Raw genomic sequence first — 23,229 nt, 5'->3', positions numbered from 1 at the left:
TCCTCAAGGGCATCCGTATGTAGCGGCACTGGGCGACGGACAGCCGAAACCGAAGCGGCCGAGGTTCTTCAGAAATGGGGAATCGGGGAACTGCTTGTTGCTGCTTTGAAGCTTGGAAGGCTAGGTCACCCCGGTCTAGCCTTCTTCACACTAGCGCCCTTCACATTAGCGCCAAGCCGCAGTACGTACCTACAGTAACTTGCCCTGCGCTTCGTACAATGTCGTGTCACGGGTGTATCCAGAGACCTGTACGGGCGCAGAAAGTACTGAAATGGCAGGCGCTCGCTGGTGCTGAGCATCTGCTATCAGACGTAGAGATTGTGGCCACCTAAGCTCTCATCCCATAAGGTTTGCATCGCTTGTGATCTACAGGCCATTCGACTGTCTCGGCTTCATCACGAAAGGAGAGCCAAAATCGAGTGATTGAGGATTCCACATTTTCGGACACCCCGATGAGTCCTTCATCGGAATCAGTATCGCAAAATCCCACGCCGGATCGATGAATCTGCTCTTGTACACCCCGAAGGCTCCCGATATTGGGAAAGACAGCCAGTTCGCTGAGGGCGTCAACCGTGCAGTACGGCAAGTTACCGATCAAGCCATATGCGAGCACAACCATAGCTTGACCACCTGGCGCCAAAGCTGAGCCAGATCCAACGGACAAACCAGTATTTAGCCGGTATCAGCATCGACTGTCTCTGTGTTGTCAAGGAGATGTAGCGCACCGACTGAGACACTGACGGCCTTCGGCGCTCCGCCTCCATTGTCTGGATCCTCAGCCACACTCGAGCGTTGGGATTTCTCTCGTAGCTCGTGGGTTTGAAGGCCGAAAAGACACAAACATGCTGAGCAGTTGCACTTCCATGACGAAGCTGTATGTCTTTGTCATAGGCGAATGCTGATGACCGCTGTTTGTCGTCATTGGCAGCGGTGTCTGAATGTGAATGCGAGTTGTCGTCCCTAGGCCCTTTCTCCAATTATCGTCCACCTATTTTCTTCGAGAAGTGTAGCTCGTCAATGGTCAATTCAGGTCGGTTGTTTGCTCTCACGTGTCCTGCCACGTATCGTTGGTATGTCGATGATGTCCCTGTTCTTTTGTCCCGCTCTTCAGCTCCCCCAGGCGTGAATTAGCACTCGTAGAAGAGATGGCAGAGCAGAAAGTGGAGCAAGAACGCAGCTGATTGTAAGAAGTCAATATTTCTTGAAGGGTCATTGAATCAGGCCAATTCTGACTTCGTTACAACGCACAACGGAACGTTGTGCGGATGTGCTCAGCATAATGCTAAGCGTGATGGTAAATTCCGATACCAGTAAATCTCGTATTGCCTTCATGCTTTTGGCCCTGCAAGATGTCTTCTGTTCCAGGGCTAGCCATGGCGGGACCATGCAGATCGAGGAATGTGCAACGGCACATGCTCTTCAAAGCCACGTATGTCGAAAAGCAGCTGCAGTTCACCGGGCTGGATCAATTGGCGAGATCAATGCCGCACCTCGACCATCCCAAACAGCAGGGCTCGGAACGTGCGTAGGAGCTGGACTTGGATCATCTCGATCTAGAGGCCGCAAGATGTCAAGCCCAACCCACCGGTGTCACATGTTGCCTCGAGGCCTGCTCGCAGCGCTGGAGGGCTTGACTCCGCATGAATTGCTCCCTCGAAGCTGGAAATACGCGTATTCGCACTGACCCTTGCAGCGCATTGCAGCACATTGCATGGCGCGAATGCACAATTTCAATAGAGCTCCTCAAACTAGCCGAGAAGAGACAGCAGAAAGAGGCGGTCAAGGTCAAATGATAGTATTCTAAGCATTTCTGGAGATGAAGTGGGAACAGCAGACACGGGAAGCATGAGGAAGACGGACGGTAAGTACGGCATATCGGAATTGAACGGACGTGCAATTCATGCACCCCACGCCCACGTGCGCGCGTTGTGCAGCAGATGAAACTTGGTGATAGCCCCGTAGGAGCTTTCCACCGAAGCGGGCCTTGAGCCAGTCGAACCACGAATACTAAGGGGTTACCGGCTAGACAACGCAGACAGCGGAAATGGCAGCGTGTTCTCGCTCAAGAAGGGGACTACAGAGCAGTGATGAGATGAAAATCGGACGAATTCAATGTGAAGTGGAAGTGAGAATAGGGCTGACGTCTCATCTGCACAGTCACCTATCAGAGTTCCTGCCAGCCCTCAACTACCCTGGCCACGAGTCCAGGCAGACCTCCCTAGTCACCTAGTTAAGGGCTGCCTGTGTGACGGAAACCGGCTAGGAACATGCCCTGATCTGCCGCCTTCGGCTGCCCTGATCGACCACTAAAGAGTCTTGGACTCCTTGTCCCTTAGTGCTGTAACCTCTGGCAACCCGACGGCTGCCAATGTTATAGCCACCAGTACGAGTACACACTGGTGCTTAGCCTGATACCCCGGGGGACTGTCGTCATGTGCATGGGTGCAGGTACTAAGTACGGAGTATCTGCGGCGGCATCACCCTCCAGGATTGCCCAAAAACCTGGCTTGAGAACCGCGATAAGAGGTGTCGCGGCACAATACGGGGTATACTGTGAGCCTAACGGCAGTGCGAAGTGTCAGCTAATGCTGACCCCCTGCCATCCTGGTAGACGGGGGTTGAGGGCACTGCAGATCCCTCTCCGCAGCCTCGACAGAGGCAGAATAGAATCCCTTGGTTCGCCTATGGAACTGGGCCTGACCTTGGTTGGTGAAATCAAGGTGGCTTCAAAACTTCAACTCATCTCTCATTGACATCGGCGCTACCTAACCTTGTCGTTCGGTTTCCAACCACATTACCGTAGACATACGGAGTAGTGCACGAAGAAATTATGCCCTCTCATCATGAAAAGGCCGCCCCGTGGTTTCGTCGTAACTTGCTCATTCCCTGCCGTAGCCAAACCCTCCGTGCCGCTGTACAATTGCATGTGCGCGGCCCAAAACAACCTGCAATCCTGCCGCGCAATCAAGAACCCCATAGAAGATGCAAGACAAGCACAAATGGTGGCAGAATCCTAGTCATCGTCGAGATCCGGGTTTGCGACGAATAACCTGACTCCTGATTGACCCATACTCATTGTCCGTTCGTCCACACTTCCTCTCCGCCGTAAATCCTCTGCCTTCTTTGCTTGTTCAAGTGCGCGCTGCACGGCACTGGGCCCTGAGAGATCCTTGAGCTCGCCAAATGAATCTTCGCTGTCTTCCCCGCCCGGAGGTGATTTGTCTTCGAAGTAGTCGCGCTTGTGTGAATCTTCTGGCGTCTCCGAGGCTTCGGGAATACCCTGGCCCGGTGACCCCTCACTCGGTGGTGTACTCGTGCTGCTGAATCGACCTGCATCAGGTCGAGGGTAGCCGCTGCGATACTTGGCACTGTTGGTACTACTTCTTCCACTCCCCGACCGGCCGTGTACCAAACTGTTGCTTCGTGTTTCCTCTTCTTCCTCGTCGCCTAATGCTTCATTTGCGCTTAACCGCGGGGGCACAGAAGCCCCTGTGAGGTTGGCGGGTACGTAGCCGGGAGCTTTGGGAACACCGCCGTGGCGAATCTTTCCTACCACACCCCCTGATGATATTGTGCTTGTTCGGGCACCATGAGTCGCACCTTGGACCTCAAGCGCGGCACGGTGGCGGGCGGCTTTTTGTGCAGCCGCGAGCCGTGGGTCGATGTTCTGTGCTCGGTCACACCAGACAGTTGCCTTCTGCCTTCGCATCAACGCAACGTACGATGTGGGGCTGTTTGTTGCTGTTGAGCGGCCTGATGTTGACCGTCGAGGGAGGCTTGTGGCAGACGCGGTGGTCCCTTGTCTGTGCATGCTCATGATATTGTTGTTTGAGGCCGAGGAGTTGCGTGAGTGAGAGGAGGCGGAGCGGGAATGGCCTGCGCTAGCGCTGGATGTGGTAGCGGTCGTGGTTCGAAGAGAAGTTGAAGGATCAGGCAGCGTGTTCGAAGAGACAGTCCTCGTGTGTTGGTGACTGCTAATCATTCGCGCCGGCGCTATTTGAGTAGTGGTCGCTGTTGTGTAGGATTTTCGGTCGAGGCGAGTGAAGGCACCGTCAGCCAGCGATGGCGCGGGATGAGGGGGCAAAGACAAAGAGGAAACCGGCTGTGTGTAATTGTACGATAGCGTGGGGTCTGGGATTGTCCCAGTCACTGTCAACACGCTCATCGAGTCAAAGGAACGTCAAAAACTGAGCATCCAAAGCGAAGTAGATTGCCCAGAGGCTGAAGTACAAATTTGGTAGCAGTGCAGTGCAGGTGTCGGTGGTGGAGAAGCCACTGCCTGGCTGCGATGTACGAGTAGTTTTGGTCGGTAGGATTGCTGCAGGCTCGTACTGGCCGACGTGGCAAGCCTGATGAAAAGAGCGAAGTCGTCGTGACAGGTTGCTTGACAGTGTCAAGTGCTCTGCAATAACGGTGACAGTGCTATTAGGCTTGTATATGTGGCTGCAATTGTCGTGAAGCAAGCTCGAGCGTTGAAGAGTGACGAAAGAGATGGGGAAGAGGGAGATTTGAATCAAGGTCTGGTTAGCCGAAGGCTCGATGGAGTAAGATAGAGTAGTGTTTCGCCCTGTCCTCAGGCTTGATCCTGGCTTCTCGTATCGCTAACTCCTCCTAGCGGACAAGTGCTAAAGCATTCTATAAATTTAGTCCTCGCGAAACTCAGGTCGCAATCGCGGGCCAATGGCGAGGACGGCTAGAGCATCCGACGGAGAGGGCGTCAGGGTTCGTGTGCAAAGAAGTCCGGGCGCGAGTCGATTGGTATTCGCCTTTCCGATGGAGGGTGCAGCCTTACAGGAGAAAATGAGAGTAATTGGAGTCAGGATGGATTGACTTCTGTGTAAGGAAGTCTCGGATCTCTAATAGGCTTACGGAGTATTTATTCCATCAACTTAAGGGTAGTCAATTGAGCCAGACGCAAGGATTCAGGCTAACACCCTGTTTCTCAGAAAGGTAGAGTGATGACTCTCTCTGTCCAGGATTCGAAGGCGTTTGTCGACCGTCGACCCATGAACAGGCCCACGGCGGATGTTACGGGCAAAGCAACAGGCCTCTCATCGTCTCATCTTGATCGGGAGCCCGCTGTCTATTCTGCCGACCCGCGACACGTGGGGCCAGAAGAGAAACCTGTGCGTGCCTGAGCTCCGACATGCGCTCGCTGTTCCGTCCCAATCTTGCGAGATGCAGAATGATTATGCAACTGCTCATGGAAACTCATCGCAAGCGTGCAGCTTCTGTCCGCTCAAGGCCTTTTCCCAGGGGTTTTGGTGTCTGGCGCTCATGGATCTAATTTGATCTTAACTCACCCCAGCGTTTGGAGTCGCTCAAACCCAGCTGAGCCGCGGTCGAAACCGCCACTCAATGCCACCCAAGAAGCCCCGTCTAGTTTCGGAGACAGGCCTATGAGCGACGTCTTGGGCCAGCAACTCAGCTGTCAAAGCCACTCAGGAATGATACTCAGGGTTCGAACTGCTCGATTGGGACAGTTGTTCGCGCCACAAAGTCCCAAACCCTAACACTGTCTGCCCACTACGAGGTAGCGGTAGCTCGTACGAGTACTCCGTACAATGGATTCATTAGTTCAGTCACCTTGATAATATGCGTTCCCATCTCTTTTTACCCTCAACTCGACAGCGGTGTCCTAGTGAGTTCCGTGGCATGATGTGCGCTACGACGATGACTGCTTTAGACCTTGCCCAAGCGAGACCGACCGACACGTATAATGCCATGTAATTAAAGGTCGCAGATCTCCTAACGGTCGGATGACGCGGGTGGTTAGAGCTGTGCGCAAGCCTTACTTGTAGCAGGCTGTTTAATTGCCAACTTTTGAGTCCTTCAGAGGCGGAGAATGAAGCCCAACTCCTATTCCAAATCGAAGATCCTTCCGCGGCAAGGAAGTGGTTTGTTGAATACCTCGTACGCACAGCACCAGTGGAGCTTCAAACGATCTGTTCGAAGAGGAGCAAAGATCAAGCGTGTGGTCAGACTGCTCTTTCAATTGTTGGATCAACAATACCCTGTACGTCACCAGGCTCCAGTTGCTCTTCCATTTGGCCCGGCTATTCCAACATTTCTACCTCGTAACCGCCAGAGGCCCAAAGATCCACATGTCCACCTGCGCTACAGGATGCCCCGGTTATTCGTCAATGGACGTCATCTAACCCGGGCCTTTCAGCAGCCATTGACAGAAGGAATAAGTCTCCTCACCCGCTGGCTGGACGAAGGCAGGAGTTCCGCAAGCATACCATGATAAACTTCACGTTCCTGATCATCCTGCTGCTCATCAGGGGAAAAGACCTAAAGAACAATTGTTCCCTTGCTCTTTCGAGGACTGTGGCATGACTGCCAAGCATCCACCTCTATGACGGCCGGCCAAGAATGTGACGTGCCTCGCCACAGATCGAGATTACCCAGTAAACGGTGGTTCCTGTCATCTCGGCAGCAATATCCCCGGGTTTCGGAATATCAGGCAATGCCGCTTTTTCTTGACATGTTAGCTAACTTCGTACTTGACTATCAGATCTTCTTTTGTTTCTCCGAGTACTCCGTACTTGGGAACGGATCGAGAATACCTAGGTATGACTTGTTTGTCCTTGCCGCTACGCCGACATGACTTTAATCAGCAAAATTGATTGAATCCCATCCACAGCTCTAAGCTTACAAGTTACCCAGCCCTCACTATCCCCTGTATACCGTGTAGGTGATTTTCAGCTCTGTGTAAACTTGCGGACTGTCACGAGGGGTTTGGACAACTCTATACCCATTACTTTCAGGAAGCTGCGACTGAGATGGTCACTTTATTACGGGGATATCCAGTATCCGTTCATCTATTGACGCCTGAGAAATTTTGTCTTGCAAGGGTACCTTGTGACCACTGCACTCTTTATTGATTGACTTTGGGCTTACCCGCGGGGATCTGACCGGCTCTGAAGAGGCTTGCCCATAACCGACCCGCTTATCATTTCTTCCAAGGTTCACTCTGCCATGAACCCTCCGGTATCATGATTCTCCCATGTCTTAACACATGCATGGCTCGCATTTTGTTTGACAAGATTACGAGGGGTTGCCCTCGAGCATGGGTTGACGAGTGATTGGAATGATATGGTTATGCTCGCGAAAAAGAGACATCAGCGTCTGTCTAATCAGCCTTTGTATTGACCTGTCGAAGAACTGCCTTTCAACAGCACAACTGTTCGCGCGTCATCAGGCACTGACATGCGTGGTACAAACCATCTTGTCCTCCATCTTTCCCTTTGGGAGGTGCCAGATCGCTCGCATCGCAACGCCAGGCAACAGCAAGTACCTGACAATTCGAAACGATCGAGTCTCGGACAATCGCAGGGTCGGATTTCAAGTCATAGCTATGCGAGGTTGTCAGCACAACCTTATGGTATACACCTTCCCCTGACATCCGCTATTTCACTTTGTCACCGCAACTTTCATAGTCTACGACGAATGATCCAGGAGACTGCATTGGATGAACGAGCCAAAGTCCTGGCGCCCGAGTCACCAGTCGGCTGAGTGTATCAGTTCAGCTGAGTAGCGGGTATAATGCGTTTCAGACCTCCCAACGATGTAGAAAGCGCTCATCGAATGGCCTTCACTTCGCCTTCAGCTGAAGTGACAAGTACCACGACATCCAGATAGCGGTGGCAAGGACTCGGTGTCGGAGATCGGTACCTGTAACATGAACGCGAGCGGTTCCAATCAGAAACACTCCAAGCTGAGTTGGGCGAATAGAACAGATTTTGAGACGTAGCATGCAGTGCCAACGCATCATCCGAGTGGCGTGGGGCTGGTGCAGGGGGCGTACACAAGTGGAACGGTCGGTGAGTCTCAAAGGCGAACACATGGCGGAATGATCTTCGGGTTCGAGATCGTTTAATATCTGAAAAGCTCGTCTGTAGTCCAGTAAGCTTCATCCCAAGGCTCGACGTGGCCACCTCTGAGAGCTCCGAGGGAGGACAGGCGAAGGGTCGTGTTCTGCAGCATGTCTGTAGCACCACTCACATGCCGGGGAAAGCATCCATTGCGCCATATGATAGGTATCCCGGACATTTTCTGCTGGCATTGTCAGGGATTCTTGGTCCTCCAAGTGACTCCAATACCGGTATGCTACTGTTGCGTCGACCGTGGCGCGCCGATGCACAGGTGACATTCGCCGCCTTTTCAGCCACTGCTGAAGTACCGATGAGAGGCTGAAAGCCGATCAGTCAGGCTGGAAAGACACGGTCGTACCATGTCATTCGCTGTTCTCCTGTACCACTTAAGGACGGCTGTTGAGCTGTCGCCACATCTCCTGGAAATCCGGGGACGAGGCCGTGGCCTAGTTGGCCTCTTGCGCAACCACCGGTGTATCGAGCGAGTCTAAGGACAGCCGGGCCGGAGCGCATCTGTGAGAGCTCTTAGGAGCATGTTTGAGGGGCAGTGAGTGGCTCGTGAGGTCGCTGGAGCTTATGTCAAGGAGCCTCTTTAGCCTCGACTAATGCATGCATTCGCTGGCAACATCGCCAGGGCCTGCAAGACATCCATCATACCGCTGCGCTGTGTTGTACTGCGAATTGGTGTGCGTTGTTCTTTGGTTCTTCTAGTCCTGTCGCTGGGCCCCGATCAGAACGACCCCCCCAAGTCTGTCTGGTCCATATACGCGCCGTGATGAAAATGTGTTACGGCTTTGATAGCCTTGCGGATCTCTGTGTTCCAGATTACAGTCGCAGGTGACTTGAGAATTCGAGTTTCATAGTGCCCGCATTGGGCATTGAACACTTCCACAAGCGAGAGGAACCACCCCCGCATTACCGGCCTGCAGCAGTGACTATTGACCTTAGCCTTGGTCACTCTGCGGTACGTGCACTTGTGCTTGTACAAAGCAAAGTCGGAGGCAAGCCTCCTCAGCTCAAGTACATTCGGACATCCGAGAAGCGGCGACCCAGAACTCGAGTCATCCTCTGCCGCGACGCCCTGACCGCGGAAGCTAAAGTCACATCACATCACACGCTGGGTTGCGAGTCACAAGCTGATCCTCGACTCAGTCCCCCGAGCGAGGACGTACCGCTGCCCACTCGCCCCGACGCCTCACTCGCCTCGCATCGCGAAGATCCCTCACTTTGCCGCCCCTGGTCTCGCCACAGTCCGAGCTCCTCGCTGCTCCTGCTACCTTTAGCTTGAGCTGTCTGCGGTAATGGAATTGGGCAGCGTATGACAGGACTACCTGGGGTTTCCGGTGCTGAGGAAGGTCAAGCTCAAGATCAGGGCCAAGGTCGGTCCCAGCGCGTTCAAGGTCGGTCACCTAGTCTCTCCTGCCCTGTCCCGACCATCCTTTTCTTTTCTCACTGTGGTAACGATAGATCCATTTGCTGTACTATCCCGGCCGACCGATGACAATGCTCAAGACCATGCCGAACCTATGTCGAGACCCGAAATTCCAGAACCCAGATCAACGGGTTCTCCTCCGCTCAGGAGCTCCGCACGGGAAGCTTCTGCCCACTATGCCTCGCGAGCGAGTCACTTCGAGGAACAGCACAAGAATATACCGATGTTGAAGGTGACAGCGAGAGCCGTTCGCACATCCCGACAGGAAGAGAGTGGAGACCCAGATAAGGAGGAGCGTACTCTTGGTGCTTCCAGCCGCGAGCTCCCTTTTGCACATATGCGCATTCACTTCGAGGACTTCGCGCGAGAGCTTCGCTTGCACCGACACCATGAACATCGGAAACGAATGCTTTGCCATCAAAGGGATCGGCTTCGGAATGCAATCGCTCTGTCTGCTCGCTTGCAGCGCGTGGGATCCTGGGTACATGATGGTCTCGTTCAAATCTCCCAGCAGTCTGATCCGAGCGGTTTCACGAGGGTGCATCAACACATGCGTGACTTGGTCAGTCTATGTCAGGCCCAATGGCATCATGAGGTCCATGCGCTCGACGCGAATTTTACTTCAAAAACACCAAGCAAAGAGCCATTTTTGGCCAAACTCTCCACGTCCTCTCGAGAGGACTGTCTCGAATTACTCCATACTCTACGGTGCAACCCCCGCTTTTTGGTGGACAGATTCAAGGCAATGAATCCAGACCAGGTCAAGGGCCTTTCCACCTCTCCCAAGTTCAAAAATCTGTCCGAATCGGTCCTGGTATCCCTATCAGAGAATCGCAGTCGAGAGTCGCAGCGCAGGCGCCCGAGATCATTTCTCAGGGAATATGAAGACGATGCGCAATTAACGAGAAGTAAGGCCTATTCCAAGGAGCTCGAAGACTACGCTTCATCGTTCGAGAGATCAAATCCCTTGTCATTCCTTATCCACAACATTTACGCATCTTCGAATGACATTGAAAGCCACGAAAGCCAACTGCGATTGTCTACTTGGTCTACAATATGCGCAAGCTTGTTTACAGAGTCTATGCCCGCCTTTGAAGCCATAATTGGCGACGTTTTGTCTGCATTTGCACATTTACATGGTTGGCAAATCAAAGAGCGTCTGCAAATGTTCTTGATGGGCAGCCTACAACGCGGTGCATTTCTGTACAACTCCGTCGAACCTTCGATCAGCAAAGGCCGGACCGATGTGAGCATCTTCGACTCATTCTATAGTACACCTCAAGCACAAGCCTTCTTCGACACAGAGGTCAAGGAGCTGTTCCAGATACTGGGCTCAGGCGATGGAGGCATCCCAGTAGGCGCTTTGCGCCTGGGTCGTGCCATTGTTGGGAAGTTGCCCACCTTGCAGAGCCAGAGCGACTTTCGGGGTCACTTCTTCTTCCGGTGGTTTGTACAGGATTTTCTGCGTATTGCGATGTCCTTTCCGGAGGTAGGTATCCATGTAATCTTGTCTTATGCAGCTAACAGTGGCCAGGATGAAAACATGCTCCTTCAATTTCACATCAGCACTCGTGCTAGATTCCACCTCCTTCATAAATTGTGGGAGCACGCCAATGCCCGTGCCACCGACAGTGTCAGCTCCATGTAACATTTCCCCCTACTTACGCTCTTCCTTCTCGCTAATCTTCCTCCCAGGCCTACGCAACGAGTCGAGGAAGACGTACGAAATTCTGTCAACTGGAATATCGGCCAACTGGATGCAGACCAGTGCATTAATCCCTACCAGGCTGGCCACACGCCGGTCACTATTCTCGGGGGTTTCCAGCCACCATACATCTCAATCTGCGCAGCCGATATCGCCCATCTCCTCGAAAAGTTAAGGCCGCAGACTATACACACCTCCAGCCCATTTGACCAGTTTTTGAGCTCCTCCCAGGCAACATTCAATTCGCAATACTCAAGAGCTATTCCGAAATTCGACAGGCTTTGTAGGCGCATACTCGATTTCATTGAGCCCGGTCACTCTTCTAAGAATGTTCACCCTTGTCAAGAGAGCTGGGCTCTACTACTAATATCACCGGGGGGAGATCTATCCATTGCAACGCCGGCTCTGGCTGGTGATATAACGACAGCCGGGGAAGGTTTAGGTGATCTTGACCCCGTCCAGACCGCGGTGCTCCGTCTCGCGGCTAGCTCATTGTCTCTACACGCCCCAACGAGCGTGCACCAAATATCACACGGGAAGGCAAAGGGTCGAGGTCTCTCAGAAATGTTTGCCGAAGAGTCCAGGACTTCCCACATTCAGACGGACAGTCTTACGTCTATGTACTGGCATAATGCGCTGAACTACTTGCGCACTTATTATCCGTTGACAGTGCTGACAGGTGACGATACTAAGGTATTGGGCCCAATCCTCCAGAGACTTAATGGACGCCAAATTCTGCTTGCAAATGAATGCCTACAGTTACAACAAGAGGTGGCCGATCTCGAAGCATCTTATGCCTGTGCAAGAACAACCCTAGCTACAGCCGCTGACTGGCTGGATAAGCTCCGGGTCAAACTTTGGTATGCAATGGCCGTCACAAGCTCGGATGCCTACGATAACGCTCGCAACATCACTGTCGCACTGAACAATATGGCGATACTTGCCAGGCCAGGAGCTATATCTGGACAGGAATATGGGGGTTCGCCGGAGCCATCTCGACCGGGGAGTTCTATGACCTCGGCATCATCTGTCTTTGACCAGCCAAGGATCGACACTGAGACAATTATGAAAGCGCCGGTGGAGTATGGCGGGCCTAGGAAGCTCTCAGATGCACAGATCGAGAAGACGAAGAAATGGCTCGAACGCAACCACGTGGAAAACTTTTGTCGAGGAGAGGAAAGAATCCATCGGTTCTGTATGGAGGTCAAGCTTCTGATCCGGAAGCTCGTCGGAGATACCATTGCTTCCAGCCCTGTCTTGTGGTCGAGCGAACTTTTCGCGCGGGAAAGAGGTTTGTACGACATCCATGCCGGACTGTATGGTGGTCCGAGCACCAGACCGCCGAGTGTGATGAGTGAGCCACTTTCGTCCACTTCTTTCCCCCTGCGTCCGACCTTCGCGGGCTCAAGGGCATCGATATTCGGAGGCTCAAGCAGGCTTGGAAAGGACGGTCTAGGCAGCGATATTTCCTCCTATATCAGTTCGCCAGGCCGTGCTACCACGTCCACAACCCTGGAAAGTGCCAGTATCTGGTCAAGGACGCAGTCTAATTCACGGTCTGTCACCTCAGTCTCACAACAGTCCAGACCTGCGTCAACATTCGAAGGGAGTCACCTGAATCGATCCGTTGATCGCAGCCAAGAGAAAGCCAATTTCTTGGAAACTCTGCGACAGGATTTGAGCTCTCTCTTGCTCTCTGATTTGGCTTGCCCCGTGTGGAGCTGTGGAAGTGAGAGCGACGCTTGGATGGATGCGATCTGCCAGACCCCCGGTATCATGGAACGGCTGCATCAGCGCTCTGCGTTGGCTCATTTGTTGCCGCCACCAAACACAACCTTAGGATATCCGGGATCGAGCTCGAAAGGCCCAAGGAAACACAAACAGCGAAGTCACAGTGCTGCACCGCACCGGTCCTCCTCGGGTAAGCATGACTGCGACCCTGGGCTTGATTCTTCGGGAAAGGTGCTATTCAGCAACGGTCGGCAGCCCCGAGTTGACGACTTCCCATATCGAAGCGCGTTCAACGACATCCTTTGTCGCGTGAGAGATCATACGGATCCCGTTCTGAAGCTCAAGGCCATCCGCGATTTCAAGCTCTTGTCGCAGGATTTCCAACAAAATCGAAGGAATGGGCATGAGACATCCCCTGCGATACCACCGGAAGCTGCTGACGCACAAGACGGCACACGACGACGTAGCCTCGACCCCAGTATCTTATCAGCCAATATACGACGAAACGAGTGCCAGTCGAGGTCGCACGTATCAGTTCCCACGCCCACGGAGAATGAGGAGAGTCTAGTAGTTCAGTCACTCAAGGATCTCCTCCATGATTTGCGGCCCAAGACCCTTTTTCGGGACCTGCAATACATTGCGGCATTCGCATCTTCGGACAACCTGGATGACCCGGAGCTGGGACAAGCATTCCTTCACATGGGGCTGGCAGCGTTGGCGTGGAAGGATGAAGTCTGTCGGAGCATGGTGGATGTCGCAGATCGAATCGTGGCCAGAGACTCAATCAAAAGAAATATCTCGAGCGCCAAGAAGAAGAGAGAGCCATCGGTGCTCAAGGCCATGGAGTATTGGATTGTCGGAGCTCGAGAGGGCAATGCGATTGCGCAACGAGAGCTTGCGAGTCTCTACCTGACCCATCCCGATGTTCCACCCATCGTGAGTCTGCCCCTGACCTTATCTTCGGATATCTTCAAAAGCGACATGATGTGGGAAGGGGAAGGGGAATTTCGGCGCAATAGTCAAGCACTTTGTCTTGCCCTGCACTGGATGCAAGAAGCAGCAAAGAATGGAGACGTGGTGGCACAGATGAAACTGAAGGAGCGAGAGGCCGGCCGTTCAATTCGATGAAGACCACTGTTATTACTATCACGATTCTCCATGGATGGTAAGTGAGGGACGTATCCGTCTGATTTTGGGTGGCTTGCCTGTCTTTGGCGGATTGTGGCTGTCTGGGAGTACGGGAGTTTGGGTTCGATTCTGGGTATTGTCTTTCCTGGGATTGCAAGCTGAAGTGATTTTCATGATACACGTGTACTTGTGCAACGGGTGGCAGACTGCTATTTGACGATGATACCTCCCTTCAAGGACTGTGGATTGGTCCGAGACAGACGCAGGGGATTGGATCAGATGGGTGCTGGCGAAACAATGGAGGCTTCTGTGACAGCTCTGACACGTTATCTTCCGCGATGGACGACCAGATTGATTGACAGGGCCGACTGCCATGTGTGAGGAATTGACTCGCCGGTCGCTGCATGCGAGTGTTGGGTAGAAAACCAATTTTATCTCCAGATACAGACAGCGGAGGAAGCTAGGAGCGAACTTCTCATGTACCTCCGTACCGTGTGGGGTAGTGATAGGCCCATTCCATGCATGAGCCGTCGGTCTGTTCAGTCCATCCCAGGTAGGCCAATGTCCGTAAGACGTCTCGCAGTTTAGCAGTCTGGACTGCAGAAGATCAGGTGCCACTGCATGTCCTCGTGGACGAATCACTGGGGGGCCATGGGAAGCACAGAGATTAGGGCAAGAGGTCATCAGTGCCAGGGACAGTGTAGCGACGAGGGGCGTGGCACATCGACGGTCGCACAGCATCAAGAGTAACCTATACTAATGAGGAGCGGCAATTATACACGACGCGACAGATAGCGCTGTACTGGATGGGCTGCCGTAGCACTCACTTGCAGCTGAATAGAGCCTAGCGACGACATGAAGACGCCATAGGTCCGTCCTGCGCTGGCATGAGAGTAAAAGTCTTGGGATTATCGCACTAGATTGCAGGATGCAGTTCGGTCGGCCAGCTGGAGGAGTTCGTCACTGTCGCTAGCGGGATAGCAGGTGAGTAACAGGGAAAGGAACGAACCATAGTCACTCTCAATGCGAGGCAGAAGAAAGCCCGAGTGCAGAATTTTTTCTCTGAAATGCAGCACTGGCGCGACTCACGGCCGGAAGATGCCCTCATTGGCATGGATCACCGGAGGATTGTGAGGCAGAGGCACAAGAGGTTATGGTGACGGCGAGAGGAGTTGATACGAGTACAAGAGCGCAACCCAACGAAGCGAACGGCAGCGAGACGCATGATGATTCAGTTATGACGTTGCTTTGCACTGGCGCGGACGGAATAATCATCGGCGTGACCGTTGAATGACAGGCTCGTCTGCGTGCTCTGGTGGCTCTTCCACGTGCTTTGCTTTGTGTTTGCCGTCACGCCCGCGTCATTCGAAGCGTCTTTTGCCACGAAATGCTCACTCGTAACTGCAGCAGCCCTCATCATCTGCTCACATGTCCCTCGCACATGCTCTTGTTTTCATTTCACCAGCACTTGACCTCGCTCAGTTGCAAAACAACGAACATCTGCGTCGTATATACATGATCTTCGCCCTGTCGCCCTGCCGTCCCATCGCACACCTTGTACACAGCCCGTGTCTAACATCCGACACGGAGTACTTCTCCAATTCTCCTAATCGGTGTCTCTCTCAACCCAATCACCTCTGACCAGACAACGTCCGATCTCCAGTTTATTTGTACCCACAGCTGCGACTGATCATCCGCAAGAGGAAGCACTTCTGTGTATCTCTCACGGTGTCGAGGTTGATCGTCTCTTATTCGCCTGTCTGTCGTCCGCCTGACTCGGTGCCGACCCAGACTCAATCTTGGAACTTCTTCTGATCCCATCTCGGCTTCGTCACTACATCCTGCAACACCTACCACCACCACCACCCTGTCCCGCGTCCGAAGCAGATTACAGTCTCAATCACGACCTAACCTGTCATCAAGCTTGACACGAAACCCCTCAAGATGCCGGTCGAAGTCCGACAATCACCACCCCCTTTGCACCACCCAAGCTCAGGCAACATCCGACCAAAAGGTGATAACCCCCAAACAACTACCTTGACGGGAAACTTGCGCTGACCGAACCATGCCAGGTATCTTGAAGAACCCATCTTTTTCATCCGCAAGTGGCAGGCCTGGATCTCCGGAGAAAGACCACTTTCAGATCTCACCCGCAACCCCGCTCGACCCGAAGGAAGAAAGAGAACTCGTCCTGCAGAACACAATTCAAAATGCCGGTCACCGCCGTTCGTCCTCGGCCGCGAGAAGGGCCTCGGCCTCTCGCCGACACTCATCCGCCGCCGCTGCAAACCAAGGAGACGACGATCCAGAAAAGATGCGGTTGAAGTGGGACGAGGCGAACCTTTACCTTGCCGAGCAGGAATCTGGCGGACGCATGAAGATTACCGAGCCGAAGACTCCCTATCAGTACGGTGATACCATGATGGAAGACGACGACGAAGAGGATGTGGCTATCGACCCTCGCTTTGTCAATGTCGATGAGGTTGAAATGGCCAAGGCACCCAAAACAAACAAGAAACATCGCGAGTCGGAGATCCCGGGTTTGGAGCTGGGTGAACCGGAAGAGGATCTGTCGCCTGGCAGTTTCGCTCAAGATGACAGGATCACTCGTGACCCAAGCAACAACCTGTCTCGAGAGTCGAGTAAAGAGAAGCATGTTAGTGTCAGTGACGGAAGTGACGTCGATGGGATCAAGGAGTCAGAGGGTATGCCGTCAAACGAGGAGCAAGAGGCCCATCGCCAATTTGAGGAGAGGAGAAAGCGGCATTACGAGATGAAGGACATCAAAAATTTGCTTGGGTTAGTGTTCAGCCCTTCCTCTCTTGACCTCCATCTTAGCATTGCTGATGATTCGATCTCCAGACACCCTGAAGAGCTCGAAATGGAAGACGACGATGAGACACCCGTTCCAGCTGCGATTCCGAAAGATCTACCCGAGCGATCCATCAATGGTAGTCGCTGAGGATACGTCCCTATGACTATCCTCGCGTGCTTGTTTCGGCCTCTTGCACACTGGATTCCACAGTCATACCAGTCCCTCTCTCAAGTGAACAAAGCCAAACGACTGCACCACTTTACACCCTCTGGATCAAAGCATATGAAGGCAGAGGCAGCAGATTCGGACACAGGCAGGCACTCAGGCATTGGTATCCGTCGCCAGAGAAGGGAGTGTTTGGCTGATGTGGTGTGGATCCAAAAAACAAAACTGGGGGACACATCTTGTCATATGATTTCTGACGGACATCAGCACTCATGGAGGCTCAAACCCTTGATCGAGTGTTGAAGGTACGGATAGGGATCTCATTTCCTTTGTCCCTTTGACGCATGGATGATTCATGAACGCATCGCATTACACTCAGCATCTGTCGATTGACCGCGGCAGCCTGAGCACGGCCACATGGCATCTAAAAATCGAGATCAGTTCAAAGCACATCTTCTTGGTTTCTATCCCAGCTGCGTTTCTCGGTCTTTGCGATTCACCTGTTGATATTTGATCCTTGGCCCTCTTAGCTGCAAGCCGGGGTGGTCGCCAGTTTCCGCCATGACCATGCAATCCATCCACGCCACACCACAGAATCAGCAGGTTGATCGAGAACCAAGCGCACATACCAGGAACCACGCGATACTCCCTTCGACTCCTATGCTACCTGTAGGTACGAGGTCCTGTACCATCCAATGCCGAGAACGACCGCAACCTAGGACCAGTTAACTGTGATTAAGTAACCCAAAAGACGACTGGACTCCTAAACTCCCTGCGTCTTGCTCGTTGCGGCCAAGCTACCGCCTAAGACACGCGGATCAGCAGACACGTAGATACGCAGATTGGCAGATCGGTACCTCCGTAGTAGATACGTAGTACTACATACGCATGGTGGCATGTACGAGTGAGTACCTGACTTTAGTGTCTCGATCGAGTTCCAATCCCGAGGGCCTCATCGCTCGGTTTCTATTCTTCATGTACTGTACTGTACGGAGTAAGTCTCAAGTGTGTCGTTTATGGTTCAGCCGAGTACACAACTTTGAGGTGTTATAGTCTAATCTATGTGTGTGTGTGGGCCTCTGTTATGTTAGTGGAGGGGAGACTACCCTTGTGGCTGTAAACTATAATGTCAACCCTCGCTCTGGGTAACATAGATAAAAATTCGAAATTCGATCCTATTATAAAAGGCATGACTTGACTTGTTTTGTGTGTCATACCAACCAAGCCCAAGCAGCCGTAGCTGTGCACGTACTGCTCACCCGTCGTAACTCGTACCGGCTATACAACTACTGTACCGTCTGCACTGGTGGTTGTATCCAACAGACGGGACCTTACGGCCAAGATAGTGCTGGCATTGGTACTGTAGTTTGCCGCCTGCTGTCAATGTCCCTTCAGAGATCACGGGTGTTGTGTCATGTTCCTATCCACAATCTCCCTAGAATCAGACTCTGGATGATATCCTCCTTGCAAATGATCTGGGCTCTGCCCAAAACACCATCCAGCTCCTGCTTTGCCTCCGTTTCATAACGACCCGAGACTCGTCCTTTCTTCGGTTTGCCCTTTTTGTGACGTTTCTGTTCTTCCTTTGGCTCGTTCGCTTCCGACGAGAACAGTCTTTTCGCAGCCTGAACATCGCCGTCCCCAACAAACACGTAATCGACCGGCTCTTTACTTTGGTCCGCAGACTGAACAATCTCCTTCGCACCGCTTACATTTGTTTCGGTAGTGAGCTGGCTTGGGCCGAGCGCTCTGACCAGAAAAAGGATCGGCTTGCGATCCTCGCTTGTTTTGCCTTTGCCCATGACGAACACAACTCGTGAGTTGTAGAGGATTTTGGCTCTCAGATCGAGCATGTCTCTCACCTTCAGGCCTTGAATGCTCGATGGGAGCTGCAGAAGCCGAGACTTCACAGCTCCCTCGAGTTCGGTGCTTTCGCCGGCAGCAAGGAGGTACGAATTCCAATCGGCAAGTCTGCCTGTCTGCACACTTGCCTCGATCCATCTGCCACTGAGACAAGGCAGGCCAAGTGCCAGTGCTTGTAAGTACTTCACATTGCACATATGGCGATCCGTAAGAAGCGCGGTGAACCCAACGTTGGCATATTGGTCCTTGAGCTCGATAGAGTCTACCACGAAGAGATCTGTGAAGGATCCTTCGAGGATGCTACCGCCATTCTCTTGGACTAGAGAGACAAGTCTTTGCTTCGTTGGTTCATCGTAGTGAGAGATTGCAAACACCATATTGCTGAACAGGCCGTCGGGGCGGGTGTATGTCGATGAGATAGGTGGACCGGCAACTGCGGCTCCTCGCCTGCTCCGTGATGGTGGCGGGCTTGGACGGGAAGAAGAAGATATTTGAGGCACCGGCGTCGACCTGTCCGTCAATCTGCCTTGGTAGACAGCAGATTTGCACTCATAAACCCGGTCCTTCATCTGTCCCCACATGATCGTGTCTAGGTATATCGCGGATACAGGCACATTCTTCACGGCCTCAGTCGAAATCTCAACAGGTAGGCTTTTGCGTTGCTTTGGCGCCACGAGGAGGGTTTGGTAGCCGCGGATATCAGTCACGGCGACTTGACCAGGATCGACATTACCTTGTGGAATCCTATCTGTGAAGCCTCTGATGACGTGTGAGACCTTCGGAAAGCCATCCATGTCTATCTTGATTTGATCGCCTATTCGCAGATCGAGGCTACGCACGCCATGTTCATCGACCTCGTCAGGATCGTAGCCTTCCCATTGTATTGTAAAACGACCGGAGTCAGTGGCTGGCCGACCGAGACAAAGAGCAGGGTGGTATGTCCGACTCTTACCATTAAAGGCAGCGAATACCATATTCGGTGCCACCAGGTCCTCGCCTACACCATTGGCAACATCCTTGTCGCTCTCCAGTCGAGGTGAACTATGTCCGGAGTTTTGATTATCCAAGGCGAGAGTGTCTGGTATGTCTTGAAGCTGCGCAGGGGCGCTCTGTAGGGAATCGTATGGTGCAGGATTGCTCTCTGTCAACTTGAGCCGCTTGTTGGCATTGGGCGCGCCATCTGATGGATTGCCCGTGTTTTCGATCTTTCGCTTGAGCTTTGCTGTGCGTTTGATGGCAGAGTCGACCCTTCGTTCTGGAGACTCGGGGAGTTCGTACTGGGAAGTCCTCCGCCGAGGAGGTGCACCGCCGGTCTCAGAGCTGCGAGCACTCAGACCTTTGGCTGTAGATCTCTTATCTCGCTTGGGAAACGTTGATACTGGCAGCGCAGGCTGCACGGACTGTTTCTCGAGACCATGTTGTGGCTGTGCTTCGTCACCAGTTTTAGCTTGATCTCGGATCGTAGGAGATTCAGAAGCTCCGTACAGCACATCTCCTTGCGCAGAGACTCCGTTTCGAACACTTTCCGAAGCAATTTCGGGCAGTCTTGTCTTCTTTGCTGCTCTTGCCGATGTTCGCAGGGGTGTAGGACTCCTGTGTATTTCCAACCGCAAGTGTGCAGTTGCATCGAAGCTGGACTGCGATTTCTGTGGAGATGGGTCCCCTTGAATGTCTGAAAGGCGTTGTCGTCTCCTGCCTGGTGGGGTGGTGGAAATTGGTGGACTGCTCAGTTCGACTGCCGTAGGCTGGTGAGCCACTGTGGAGGAAGAAGGCTGTACATGAGTCTCAGCAGTTTCGAACTCGGGCCGGCTCTCAACGTCGCAAGTCTGTGGGGTGTCCTCGGAAGCTTTCCCACTCTGATCTTGAGGTTCATTAGAACTTGTCTCCGGGATGGTGCTGTTTGAGGGCTGACGGGCTTGAGAGCTCGACATAGGGACAACCGATCCGATAACAGCATCACCTTGCCGCTCGGCCGTTGATACCATGACCTGTGTCGGTAAAGTGGCTGACGGATGGGTTCGACTTATTGGAGCAGTCGGCTGCGGCGTAGTCTCTGGGGATTGGGGAACAAAATCGGGACCATCATCAGCAGCGGATGATCGAGGAACCTGGGCAACTGCCTGTGGCTGTTGGGTTGCTCGCTCTGCTTGGGAATCAGCAACGGCGAAGGCCTGTGAGCTATTTAAGGTCACTGATAAACCTCCCTCGTCGAGTGCCCGCCCACGTCGTAAAAGGGGACTTTCTTGCACCTGAGAAGGCGGGGCTTGTGTAAGTCGGCGCAGTTGAATGGTGGTCGCAGGAATCTGGATAGCCCTATCCGAGACATTCTCCTTGTCTTCGTCATCAACAGGCGCAGACGACTGACTCGAACTCGTTGGTGCAATATCCTTATTGTCCTCCTGTTCCGTCTCCTCTTCGCTTTCTGTAACTTGAGACTGTGGATTGGGTCTCGTTGGACTTGATTCGGGATTGCGCCTGGGCTGCCGTGAGGTTCGCATCCTGATCGGAGATGATCGTCGGGCCGAAGGTCGAATAGGCGATGATTTGGATAATGATACACCTCGTGTGAACGCCGCGGGAGGCGATGAGGACGACAGCTGTGCCTGTATCCTCCGGCTTCTCTCGCGCTCCCTTCTGTCTCTGGCACACCAGCTATCCTCCTCGATGTCGAAGTCATCCTCACCAGAGCTTCCATCTTTGACATACATATCCTCGAGCAGTTTACGGCGTGCATCCTCCCTCCGAGCTTGCGACTCCTTTGACGATATATAGTGATCGAGGGGTTCAGTTCCGGCCCTATCGGGTCTTTTGATAGTGGATAGAGGTCGCATGGGTGATGAAGAAGTGGCTGTCATAGGACGTGGCTGTAGATGGATATCTGGTGAGGGTCGGTCTGAGTCAACATCCCCAATACCGACATTTCCGACGAACGGAGAGGTATTAGCTTGGGTTGCTCCAAACGCCTGACTGAGACCCATTGGGATAGCGTTGTCCTCGCTTCCTCGCAGTAGCGGTCGAGTGTTGCGTGGTAGATCCGGACTGTCGATGAAGTCTCCATTGTACCTTCTCTTCTTGCCGGCCGTTACCGGTGTTTTGAAGCGTTGGGACTCAGGGAACTGGGAAAGCGCAGCGTGTGATTGCGTTGGTTGGGTAGGAGAGAAGTCAACCCCAATAGGTTCCGAGTCCTCCTGCTCATGCTCCTGCTCCTTGTCAGAATCGGTTCCGCGCTGACGCTGATCGTGCCCTGAAGTTTGTTCGACGGCAGCCTCCGGCTCCTCTCCTTGCTTCTGCTTCTCAAAAGAGGACATCAGGTCGATGAACCCTGTGTCACCTTCATGCTGAGTCTCTCCGGCGTCCTCTCCTCTGTCAAAGTCCTTTCCCCGGACTTGGTGCAAAGCCTGACTTTGTTCCTGCTCTTGAAGCTGCCCTTCATTCCGACTCCTGCTCAAAATCAGGTCATAGTGAGACTGAGACAACTCTTGCGTTGCATCACCGCTCGATTGAGTTGTCATCTTCTGCCGTGTCGCAGTCAGTTTGTGAGAATCGGGCGCGGGCCGAAGGTAGATCCATTGACTTTCGAGATTGCGATTGAACTGTGAGTCGGGAACGGTACTAGGTAGCTGTGATTCCAGTGCACCAGCTTGGGAGGGCGAATTCTTGTTTGCCGCCGCAGCGATGTCGACGCGGTCCAAGTCATTTTCTGAACAAGGCGGCTGATCCTGCGACTATGGCGCAATTAGCGGCTTCCGACAGCATGGAGACGCGATGACCAGGGTATATACCAATGCCTTTTTTACTCCAAGAAGGTCACCCTGAAGGGGCCCTATGTCAATGTTTAGTAGACTCTCGGTCGCCATTGATGCTGATGAAATCCATAGATCGGCTTATCCAAGAATGATCCCTGCATGACGAACAATGAGAATTCAGCAATCCGTGGAAAAGACGTTCATGGTCAAAGAAATCGTGGGCGCGAGCGCGTGCCACTTAACAATACGCGACTGCGGGGGCAGCGGCGAGGATTCACCGTCCGGGCACCGCTTGGCGGCCTAACGTTAAGCGTCACTTAGGGGTCTCGCCTTACCTGCGCCTTAATTAAGCTTCATTCTCAGCCGCCGACAGATGTACAGGGCACTCTCACCTTACGTTCAGCTTTGAATCACTTCATAACAGCCTCAACCTCTCAGCTCCACACATTACATTTCTTCTACAGTCTATGTATGCTCCGACCATGTCTTCAGTGCTTTTGTACGACCGTTCCTCCCGTCCCAGAATATTTGCCCTGCGATGTGAGGCATCGGGGCCTGCTCGACGTGGTGCTGTTGGCGGGGCGAGGAGACCATTATACGACACCGGACCAGCTGCTGTATGAGATAGATTAGCCCTATGCACCGGTCTTGAAGCACGCAAAGTTGAGCGACGGCGTCCGCAGAGGTAGTGATGGCGAGTATACCGTGAGGTCGTTTCCGAGGTCGAGGAATAGCTGACCTATCTACCTTCTATCCGATATAGTCTC

General features: G+C 53.1%; 4 protein-coding genes across 4 annotated transcripts; 2 read left to right on the top strand and 2 right to left on the bottom strand.

Annotated features, from left to right (window-relative positions):
- Window positions 1-3,013: 3,013 nt before the first annotated feature.
- Window positions 3,014-3,817, bottom strand: G647_04032 (uncharacterized protein; the record flags this gene model as incomplete). The annotated part of the gene is made up of 1 exon (XM_008728377.1): window positions 3,014-3,817. The coding sequence occupies one exon, from the start codon at window positions 3,815-3,817 to the stop codon at window positions 3,014-3,016; it is 804 nt and encodes a 267-aa protein (XP_008726599.1).
- A 5,586-nt stretch (window positions 3,818-9,403) lies between these two features.
- G647_04031 (uncharacterized protein) lies at window positions 9,404-13,873 on the top strand (the record flags this gene model as incomplete). Its single annotated transcript, XM_008728376.1, has 2 exons — window positions 9,404-10,953; window positions 11,005-13,873. 2 exons carry the CDS (start codon window positions 9,404-9,406, stop codon window positions 13,871-13,873), a joined length of 4,419 nt encoding a protein of 1,472 aa, XP_008726598.1.
- A 2,065-nt stretch (window positions 13,874-15,938) lies between these two features.
- G647_04030 (uncharacterized protein) lies at window positions 15,939-16,835 on the top strand (the record flags this gene model as incomplete). The annotated part of the gene is made up of 2 exons (XM_008728375.1): window positions 15,939-16,672; window positions 16,736-16,835. The coding sequence occupies 2 exons, from the start codon at window positions 15,939-15,941 to the stop codon at window positions 16,833-16,835; spliced, it is 834 nt and encodes a 277-aa protein (XP_008726597.1).
- A 1,430-nt stretch (window positions 16,836-18,265) lies between these two features.
- On the bottom strand, window positions 18,266-22,573 carry G647_04029 (uncharacterized protein; the record flags this gene model as incomplete). The annotated part of the gene is made up of 2 exons (XM_008728374.1): window positions 18,266-22,441; window positions 22,499-22,573. The coding sequence occupies 2 exons, from the start codon at window positions 22,571-22,573 to the stop codon at window positions 18,266-18,268; spliced, it is 4,251 nt and encodes a 1,416-aa protein (XP_008726596.1).
- Between the last annotated feature and the right edge of the window lie 656 nt (window positions 22,574-23,229).

Source organism: Cladophialophora carrionii, assembly GCF_000365165.1.
Source record: "Cladophialophora carrionii CBS 160.54 unplaced genomic scaffold supercont1.3, whole genome shotgun sequence".
Lineage (NCBI taxonomy): Eukaryota > Fungi > Ascomycota > Eurotiomycetes > Chaetothyriales > Herpotrichiellaceae > Cladophialophora > Cladophialophora carrionii.
This window is presented reverse-complemented; position numbering and strand designations above follow the sequence as displayed.